The sequence below is a fragment of the Zea mays genome, chromosome 7 (assembly GCF_902167145.1).
Source record: "Zea mays cultivar B73 chromosome 7, Zm-B73-REFERENCE-NAM-5.0, whole genome shotgun sequence".
NCBI classification, from domain to species: Eukaryota; Viridiplantae; Streptophyta; class Magnoliopsida; order Poales; family Poaceae; genus Zea; species Zea mays.
The window spans coordinates 7,948,386-7,958,929 of NC_050102.1; the positions used below are offsets into that span (position 1 = coordinate 7,948,386).

At 44.2% G+C, this 10,544-nt stretch overlaps 2 protein-coding genes across 2 annotated transcripts; both read left to right on the plus strand.

The window, feature by feature from the left end:
* Positions 1-2,375: 2,375 nt before the first annotated feature.
* Positions 2,376-3,277, plus strand: LOC103633699 (rop guanine nucleotide exchange factor 7-like). The gene is made up of 3 exons (XM_008655406.1): positions 2,376-2,576; positions 2,678-3,040; positions 3,137-3,277. Exons 1-3 carry the CDS (start codon positions 2,376-2,378, stop codon positions 3,275-3,277), a joined length of 705 nt encoding a protein of 234 aa, XP_008653628.1.
* Positions 3,278-3,392: 115 nt separating this feature from the next.
* Positions 3,393-4,270, plus strand: LOC103633700 (heme oxygenase 1, chloroplastic; the record flags this gene model as incomplete). Its single annotated transcript, XM_008655407.2, has 3 exons — positions 3,393-3,635; positions 3,959-4,066; positions 4,178-4,270. Coding segments are annotated over 3 exons (444 nt in total), but the record flags the coding sequence as incomplete, so codon positions are not given.
* Positions 4,271-10,544: the final 6,274 nt, after the last annotated feature.

Sequence of the window (10,544 nt, forward strand, 5' to 3'; positions counted from 1 at the left end):
CGCTTGAATCGAGTACTCATTTTGATTGATACGATTTTGAGTTTTCCCCCTTTTGCGTGAGTAATAGTGTTTCCCCTTCGAAGCTCAATAGTTGCTGGTTTATCTGTTTTTACTTCAAGTTACCTGCATCCAGTAGAAGCTTGTGGAGTATTAATCCCGCTTTGAGTGCTCGTCGAATTGTGCTCCATAACCTGTTAGCTATTGACCTTACAGGACTGCACTGATTGATGAGACTAAAGCTTTTGCTATATGTTTTGTTTCAATAGGTGGGAGTAATCTGTATTTGTGGAGCTTTGCTTGGTGCTGAAAATTGTGCAAACATGAGATGGCTTCAGCATATAGCGTGCTAGAAGCGGGCACCGTGCAACTGAACCCATCCTTCTTGTAGCCAGATTCCTTATTCCAATGATGCAGTGGTTGGTAGGTTGCAGTAGATGACTACCGGTGATCCCTTGCTCCTGTCATCATCGGGAAGTGCAGATTCACCTTCAAAGCATCAGGCTCCAGCTCGGCCTTCGGTAGGCTCATTAGGCTGTCTCTGCGCAACTGATTCATTCTCTTCTTCACTGTACGAGGATTGTGAAACGTCTTCTGTCACAGTCACGGATGAAAGGGAGGCTCAACCAAGACATTTACATGAGTTGTCTGATGTGAGTAGGGTGGCAGAGCGCTTCCAGTCTGCTGATTCACAATTCTTCCATCGTCTCTCAGTGGAATGCTCTCAGAAGGAGAGGCAACGGAAGGTTTCTTGGGGTGGCGCAATGGAGAGGCAACATTCTCCATCATCCCTAGAGATTGGAATGGTATCTTCTTCGCATGAGAAGCCAAATCGCTCCCAGAGAATCAGGAACAAGAGCTCACAGTTTGAAGATCCATCTGAGTAAGAGCCAAGAAAAATTTACATTAATGATCCTAACAGGACAAATGATCGATATGAATTTACAGGGAATGAGATCAGGACAAGCAAGTATACTTTGATTACGTTCTTGCCAAAGAATCTCTTCATACAGTTTCATCGGTTGGCATATGTATACTTCCTGGTTATAGCTGCTCTTAACCAGCTCCCTCCTTTAGCTGTATTAGAACATGCACTTGTATGGTGGAAGTTTGCTTCAAAAGTAAAGATATTGATATTTTGGATCTTAGACCCCTGAATACATGCACTTTTTACCTCAGTCCTATCGAAGAGCTGTGTAAGAAGTTGATTCAGCGAGTACGATGTGATTTTTTTTTGGAAGGGGTTATCTGTGGATGTATTATGTCATTGAGTGTGCTGCTGATCTACAAGTTTTTGTTTTATTTTCCCTTTCCTTTTTAATGCAGGAAACTCGAATACAATAGTGGCTCTTGCTAGGAACAAGGCTGATTTGTTAGATAAAGGTGGGATTCTATTTCTAATGCCCCTACAGCTTCTGTAAGCAGAGGATCCAATTATTGTACTACAGCAGTGTAGCCTGTTCAGATTTGAGCTTGTTCGGCCATTAGTAGTGTTTAGAAACCTAACAAAGTGATTCTGTGTTGATGTCACACACTTGACACCTGGAGTGGTATCACCTGTAAGAAGAGGGTACCAGTTATTTCGTCGTGATCCAGCAAGTCACAATATGTTCTGAAACAAAGTAGCTAGAGCAGTAGAGCACACATGTGAGTTCAAGCAAACAGAATTATCACGAGACATACCCTATGGTGGTGGGGTTGATTCAACAATAAGAATAGTATTAGATGCATGCACTAAAATGAAACTGCAATTTAAAGCTCCTTGCAAACTCTACAAATGTTCTGAAACGATGGATAGCAAGTGCATATGCTAACTTACCAAAAGATGATAAGGAAATATTTTTCTCAAATATGCATGAGAGCAGCAAGTGCCCTCATATTGGATATGAGTGCTATTCATAACAATTATCACCAAAAACTTGACAGGTTTTCTCCTTTTAATTATTGGACCACAATGGAAAGAAGAATACTCTAGAATTTTTTTCTCCTTTGGATGGAATTAGAATATTCACACAAAAAAAACTTAGAAAAGGCCTCCAAACAAATATTGCAATTAAGACGAACAAATAATGTTACCTTTTCAGCCACTTTGGTCTGCCAGGCTTCTTATTTGTTGTTGTTGGTACAGGAACAGATTGAGATGCATCAGATTGAAGAGAAGAAGAGTTCATTCTAGAATCATCAGGTTGACTAGCAGGTTTCAGCAGAAGTGACAATCCATCCTAACTTAGAATTTTAGTGCAGTTGATCGAAAACTTCGGTTCTCTCACAGCATCATGTTCTGACAGGAAATCCTGGAAAGCTTCAGAGACCCGGAATTCTGGTACGTTGAGCAAGGTATCGCTGCACCAGACTGCGACGACTCTGCCTCCTTCAGGATGGCTTTCCACCACCGTGATGAGAAGTGGTGGCTCCCGGTGCATCGTGTGCCTCCCGGTGGCCTTCACAACAAAACAAGGAAGCAGCTCCAACACAAGCGTGATTGTGCAAACCAAATCCTGAAGGCTGCCATGGCCATCAACAGCAATACTTTAGCAGAGATGGAGGTCCCTGAACCTTATCTTGACTCCCTTCCAAAGGTATACCATGCATTCTTCCGCAATCAGAACTCATGAATGTGCAGTGTCCACAGAATTTCTTAGTGTCAGTTCTCAACATGTTGCATTGAACTTGATTTCAGAATGGACGGTCAACCTTAGGTGATATCATATACCACTACATAACCTCTGATCAGTTCTCCCCTGAGTGCCTTCTTGATTGCCTGGATTTGTCCACGGAGTACCAGGCCCTGGAAGTCACAAACCGTGTTGAGGCGTCAGTGTATGTGTGGCGCCGGAGGGTTGCTGCCAAACCAGTAAATGGATTGGGCCGAAGCAGCAGTGCTAGATCATCGTGGGGCATGGTAAAGGACATGATGGTAGACTCAGAGAAGAGAGAGCTGCTGCTAGCTGAACAATCAGAGGGCCTGCTAATATGCTTGAAGCAAAGGTTTTCTAGATTGACACAGACAAGCCTGGACATGAGCAAAATTCAGTACAACAAGGTTTTTTTATCTCTTATCTGGTTCTCCCAGTATTCCATCCATAACCAAATTACAGGTAAATAACTGACGCGGCTCTTGCTGGTGAGCAATTTTTAGGATGTGGGCAAATCAATCCTCGAGGGCTATTCGAGGGTGTTAGAAAGTTTGGCTTCAAACATCGTCACCCGCATCGACGATCTGCTGAACATCGACGAGCTGAACGGACACGCTGAACATTTCGCAGCAACAGGTCGTTGAACCTGGTCTTGTAGACAATTTATCTATAAAAAATGTCTTATAATAACGGAGGGAGTAGTAGTTAATGGGCGATTGCTTCATCAGGATCTGCAAAGATGCTGCTTGTTGACATTTTTTAGTGGTGTGTGTTTCAGATGCAGAGTTTCGGAATACTGGGCTGGAGAGATCAGAGGCGCTGAAAAATGATCTGGAATGGTTCAGGCAACAGGGCCACACAATTCCAAAACCATCGGCCCCTGGCACCACATACGCTTCTCTACTGGAAGATCTGTCTGAGGAGGACCCCCAGGCCTTTATCTGCCATTTCTATAACGTGTACTTTGCTCATACTGCTGGAGGCCGAATGATTGGCAAAAAGGTGACCCTCCCCCCTTCTGAGAAAATGAAAAAAATACTGAGTAGTACATGGCATCATGTCACAACATTGTTTTGGCAAGCATAGTTTACACAGCATTGGCACATTCATGTGTCTGATGCCATCAAATCCCCAAGCATGCATATGCATTCTCTATTGAATATGATTCCTTGTGCCTTTTTTCTTTGTCGATACTACAATGCACTTCTGGTTAGGAATATGATTACCTTTCGTTGCTGATCTGGGCAGTTCAGAAGTCTGAAACTACTTGTTCCTCCATTATCTCGTATCATTTAACACAGTACCATGTGCTCCTGGTATCTTAGGTTTCCGAGAAGATTCTGAACAACAAAGAGCTGGAGTTCTACAAGTGGGAGGGCAATCTCTCCCAGCTGCTGCAGAACGTCCACAACAAGCTTAACCAAGTCGCTTCGGTAAGTCCCTGGAACCAAACACAGGTACCAAAGCTTTTTAAACTGAACGGCAGATTCTCGAAGGAAAAACTAACTGTCAAATTCTTTTCCATGTACTGGTTGGTTCCTCAGAACTGGTCTCGGGAGGAGAAGGACCACTGCCTGGAGGAGACGGAGAAGTCGTTCTCTTACTCAGGAGGCCCCTTCCGCCATATATTCACCTGATCTATCATTGCCGGTTGATCCAGTCTCAAACGCTGTAAATACATAGTCCTCTTGACTGTTAAAACTTTATTACTGGTGAGGGGGATCTCCTCCCCCAGGTACGGTTTACCTGCATTCAAGTTGCCCAGTGTCTTACTTGATTTCTGGTGTTTGGTGTTTCTGTGATGCAATCTGTATTCTGTAGGTCGTTTCATGACTAATAGAGTCGACCCCTTCCAATGTCGTCAATGGCAAGAGCTCTTCCAATCAACATGCCTAGCCTAGCGTATTCGTTTTGTAGTGTGCGTACGTGAGTGCTTAGTACCGTACCAAATATAAATACTTCTTTGTGTTTTCTGTATTTTATAGGTAGGTGCCCGTGTGATGCCACAGAACATAAATTGCGAACCTCCAATGGACTTCATTTGAGACAAGTGATGCCCAAGAAAATGGGGGTAAACTGACAAAGCTATCACTTGCATTACTTGCCCTATGCGCGGAAGAATCTGACACAGCTATCACCCATGAAGATTTCCGGTTAACTTGTGGAATCGGACTTTATTTGAGACAAGACAACAATACCAGTGTTGAGCTTGCCACTCGGCCATGGCACACACGAGAACACGGGATGATCAAGTAAGAAATGAACCGAATGCACTAATACAAAAGGCTGGCTTGCGTTCGCTTCCTTGCTCCACAGGAAGCATATCTGATATACAAATCGAGAAGTTTTACATATAGACTTCCCAATATGTAAATGGAGAAGTTTTTATACAAATCGAGAAGTTATACAAATCGAGAAGTTTTACCTAGGAAGCATAGCTCCACAGTAAGAACTGAACAGAATCCAGTTTTACACGAAAACACGAGAGCAGGACCTTTTTTTACTCTATATGTAAAACTTCTCGATTTATATATCAGCTATGCTTCCTGTGGAGCAAGGAAGCGAACGCAAGACAACCTTTTGTATTAGTGCATTCTGTTCAGTTCTTACTTGATCATCCCGTGTTCTCGCGTGTGCCATGGCCGAGTGGCAAGCTCAACACTGGTATTGTTATCTTGTCTCAAATGAAGTCCGGTTCCACAAGTTAACCGGAAATCTTCATGGGTGATAGTTGTGTCAGATTCTTCCGCGCATAGGGCAATTAATGCAAGTGATAGCTGTGTCAGTTTACCCCCATTTTCTTGGGGATCACTTGTCTCAAATGAAGTCCATTGGAGGTTTGCAATTTATGTTCCGTGGCATCGCACGGGCACCTACCTAGTTCATATTTGAAATTGAAACCGAAATTTAAAAGTAAAATATAAAACTAAAACAAATAGAAAAGAAAAAAAATAGGAAAAACTTACCTGTTATTGGGCTCAAACTGCGACGCAGCCCACGCTGTACAAATGCACCGCACAAACCCACCCACGTTTGTTTTTTGAATTCTTTATTCCTCTTGCCGCGCATGATGTCACCACGACCTCAGCGATGATGTCAGCCAAGCTCAATGACATGTGGGGCACTTTGGCCAGGATCTGCTTCAAGCGTGAGCTCCGATCCAGTGGCTGCAATAGAATCGCACTAGTACGCGTGCGCACCTACGAATTCGCAACAAACTTCTGAAGTCCGTCTCAATCTTCTACCTGTCCGGCCCAGTTCCACGCTAGATTAGACTCGTATGTCCCTATATATACTGGTCGGCACCCTCCTCATTCCCGTATCGACGGATGGACGAGGAAGCTAGGGCCTGGCGGAAGGAACTCCAGCACGACGTCTCTCGGGGTCGAGCATCTCCGCAACCATGAACTTCGGTAATACCTTCCCCCACGTGTTCGCTTTAGTATCTGCATCATTTAGCATCGACCGGCGTTGAAGTTGGATAACCCGGGCCTCCTTGCGACTTCATCATCCATGACGCTACCGCGGGAGCGGGAGTGCGGGCACGCCGCCGTGTTCGGTAGCTGGAGGTAGGAGAAGAGACCGGAGCCGTAGAGAGGTTGATGTGCGGCTGAGATTAAATGGCGTATAACGTTTCGTTGTATCGAACCGTGACCGCTAGATGTCAATCTAATGGTCTCGGTTGGATCGGGGTATGGATGTCTCGGAACCATCGGATCTTAATCCAACGACTGCTAGTGCGTACCGGTTCGTTTTAAGAGAAATCTAATCCTGGCGCTCTGTTGTTGATCGGTCGGCCGAAACGTCATGATACCCCTTCGCCTTGTACGTCTTTCAAAAGAACCCCTGTAGTTTGCTGAATCAACCTACCGTCCAGTACAACGTTAAAATAATTATAAGTAAGTCCTGGTTTTTGCAGAATAGACCCTAGGGAATTTTAAATGGTGTACGCAGTACGGTCTGGGTTTCTGACTTAATAAATTAATATCAGAAAATGATTTTTATATATAAATTAAACTCCAAAACTTCATCCATAACTTCTTTATTTTAACTCCAAATTGATCCATTCCAGTTGCATTAAATTCATAATAATATTTGTTATCATCTAGTAACTTTATTTTATTATGAAACTTGGATTAAAAAAATTATGCACTTAGTTTCTTTTAATCCAACACTTAAAACTTTGGAAATTCATAACTTCACCGTTTTAATTCCGATTGGGTCCGTTCAAGTCACGTTAGCTTCGTATAAACATTTGCTATACAGTAACAACATTAATTATACCATATCACATACTTTTATAGTTAGATATTTATTTAACCTATGTCTACTAGGTTAACTCTTCTAATCAAAGCTAACATGTCCATAGTTATAATTTGGATAAAATATGACCTCTAGTCAAGTTATAATTAAGATTAAAGTTGAGTTAATTATTCATAGAATATTCTCTGATATGGTGTATACTAACCAATTTATAATATAGTTTAATATATAAATCACATAGATCTTCCATAAATCATAACTCCTCAACCGTAACTCCGAATCTAGCGATTCTCGTTTCCACGATCTCGTAGCAACGCGTAGATTATTATTACACAGTTTGTTCTCATATTTGGTGTGATGTTAATTTTGCATATACAATGTTTGTTTGTATTGCTACGACTAGCAGTGAGGTCACGAGTCACCTGAAGAGCAAGTTGGTACCTGAAATCTCAAGTGCCAAGCAAGTTGTGCCCTTGATCACTTTTTTTACCCAGACATGTTCTAATTAATCATAATGATCTGCATAGGTTAATTGTGATGGGACCCAATAGGTTACCCTAGTTTGACTATCTTTATACCTTGATTACCACTGAACTTTTTGGGTAGTACTTGCTATTGCTTTATGTGGTTTTGGGTATGGAGATACATTATTCATGATTGTACCTTTATTATCTGTTTATTATTTACTGTTCATGATAAGATCATTATGTTAATTGGAACATGGAGAACCACCCAGGAAAACAGTGCTACCACAAGGGTTTATGGACGCCCTTGGCTGATTAACTAGGAAAGCTAGTGGATGATTACCTTACCCGAAAGGGGCAAGGGCAGTAGGGGAGTGGTCAGTGTAGGGAGGTCCTTGGTTGATTTTGCTGCGATGGCGGTCAGTCGAGGGACTCCTGCACTGGAGCTTCCTATAAACTGTAGCGGGTTTTCTGAAGCTAGTGGAACTTTGTAAAGGCCTCATAGTGTTACCCTGCCTTGCCTCCTCGGTAGAGGTGTATGGGATTGGCCGTCTCTTGGCAGATGGGTAACATGACTTGTGGGTAAAGATGTGCAACCTCTGCAGAGTGTAAAACTGGTATACTAGCCGTGCTCACGGTCATGAGCAGCTAAGACACTCACATGATTAATTTATGGAACTAAATTCAATTTGTCATATGCATTGCATCGCAGGTGTTGTTGTTACTTTTGTTCTACTACTTAATTGGGTTGGTATTTACTTATACTTAGTAACTGCTAATAAAATTTCGACCAACTTTAAAAGCAATGCTCAGCTCTAACCATCCTCTTTGGTAAGCCTTACACATCACATGAGCTCCCACCTTTGGCGAGTTCATGCACATTATTCCCCACAACTTGTTGAGCGATGAACGTATGTGAGCTCACTCTTGCTGTCTCACACCCCCATAGGTCAACAACAGGTACCGCAGGATGAGGTGCATGGAGGATGATGTGCTGTGTTCGTGAGAGGTCTAGGTCATCGTCTCCCAGTCAACTTTGGGTTGCTGGACCCTTGTCTCCATATAATGTAATTATTTTGTACAAAACTCCGATTATATAGTAAAGATGTGACATTCGATCCTGTGCCATGATTCATCATATGTGTGAGACTTGGTCCCAGCACACCTGGTGATTATGTTCGTGCCCGGGTCTTGGTGCCTCGAAACCCAGGTGTGACAGTAGTTGAGCTGATTTTTTTGGGGTGGGCTGAGTTACCCTTTTTTTAATTGGTCATGAATGTGCTTTACTACTTTTGCATTTTGATTATACTACGTGAATTATCTGTCTTTTATATCCTGTATGAACTCTATGTTTCCCCCTTATTATGCTTCTTTCAAGGGAGGTGCTGCTGAATTTTGCAATATTTTCTCTCTTTATTTCATTTCTTGTGTTGCATAAGTTTAGTGGGAAGGGTATTTGGTAACATCCATTGTGTGGGATCAGTGGGGGTGTTACAGTTGGTATCAAAGCAATAGGTTGTAGGTCCTAGCAAGTGGAATAACAATAAATTGACACACTGCACATGTAGGATGGGTTTTCTGCTTTACTATTGATATGTTATGTTATTGTCTATGCTAGTTTGACATTATCTGAAGTGATGCTATGCCAATCTTATTTACTTATTATTCTCACCCCTGTGGCAGCAGCTATGCCGCCTCATTAGGCTTGGGGTAGTCCGCAAGTTCCTAGTGGGGACTCGATGAGTCCGGCGGCAATGTTAGCCGCGATGCAGGCCATGCAGCAGGAGTTGGCCATTCTGAGGCAAGCTATTCCTGTTGCCCCAGCGGGTGCTGCTCAGGGTGCTGGTGGAGGAGGAGTGCCCGGGGGCACTGTCCCTGCGGGTGCTGCTCTAGGTGGCGAGGCTGAGGTGCCTCTTCCAGTTAGTGGTCTTTCTCTGATGCAGTGGATGGGCATGAAGCTGGATGCTTTTGATGGCAGTGGTACTCCGGTCGAGGCGGCAGATTGGCTAACTTATGTGGAGGATAAGATGAATGTCTTTGAGATTGTGTATGGTGGTCGTGTTCGCTTTGGCACACAGCTGCTGAAGGGAGAGGCTCAAATTTGGTGGAGAGGCGTGCAGGCAGCGCACTCCTCCTCACTAGGAGTCCTGACTTGGGATGTCTTCATCAGGCAGTTTGAAAGGAGGTTCTACCCGATCACCTTCCTGGAGAAAATGAAGATTGATTTGCAGTCTTTCAAGCAAGAGAAGAAGTCTGTCACAGAGTATGAAGTGGGCTTCAACAAGATGGTCCGCTTTGTCCCTCATGTGGCTTTTAATGAGATGGAGAAGGCGAGCCAGTTCCGTCAGGGCCTGAAACCTTCTATCAGGCATGCCTTGGGAGCCTTTCTGTTGGTGGACTTCTGTACTACAGTGGAGCAGGCACTGGGTGTGGAGATGCAGCATCAGTATACCATGGAGTCGCAGAAATCTTTAGGTGTTGATCAGCCTCGTGGCTAGGACGCGAGGAGGGGCAACACTGGAGGTCCAGCCCATAAGAGGGGCAAGTCTCAGCATCAGCGCCACCATCCTTACCGTGGCAAATCTTCTGACTCGGGTACTTCGGGAGGAAGTACTCAGAGGTTTCGGGCTGTTCCTAAGCCCGGGCTGGGGCTGGTGTGTTTCCGTTGTGGTGATGCGCATCGCCGTGCAGAGTGCCAGTGCAGTGGCAGGTGTTCTATCTGCAGTTAGGACCACAAGGATGTGGTGTGTAGGAGGAATCCTAATGGGAAGCTCAGATGGGAGCCAGTGACTTCCTCCTCTTCTCAGGGCACTATCAACATGATGTCAAGTGTTGAGCAACAGTTTTCAGTTCCACTTCCTCCGCAGCAGTTTTATGTGCTTGGGACTTCTCAGTTCATGCCGATGCAGGGTTTTCCTCAGTATCTGGCTGCGCCTACTCCTGCACCGACTACTCCTATGTCGTCTCAGTTTGGAGCTCCGCGTCTGCCTCACCCGGCGGCTCAGTGGGGTTCTTCTGTTAATTTCACTCCGGGAGCTTCCTCTTCTGCGGGTATTTCTAGGGCTTATGTGCTACCCGCTGCGGATGGCAGAGAGCAAGGAGACGTGGTGACAGGTTCGATTTCAGTTGATTCGTTTGTGGCCCATGCTCTTTTTGACTCTGGCGCTAGCTATTCGTTTGTTTC

What these genes read in the sequence shown, in the direction of transcription:
- LOC103633699 (XM_008655406.1), top strand. Translation starts at nt 2,376, where the DNA reads ATGGCTTTCCACCACCGTGATGAGAAGTGGTGGCTCCCGGTGCATCGT. An exon ending in ATCTTGACTCCCTTCCAAAG is followed by an intron (nt 2,577 to 2,677) that starts GTATACCATGCA and finishes ACTTGATTTCAG; the next exon opens with AATGGACGGTCAACCTTAGG. An exon ending in GCAAAATTCAGTACAACAAG is followed by an intron (nt 3,041 to 3,136) that starts GTTTTTTTATCT and finishes AGCAATTTTTAG; the next exon opens with GATGTGGGCAAATCAATCCT.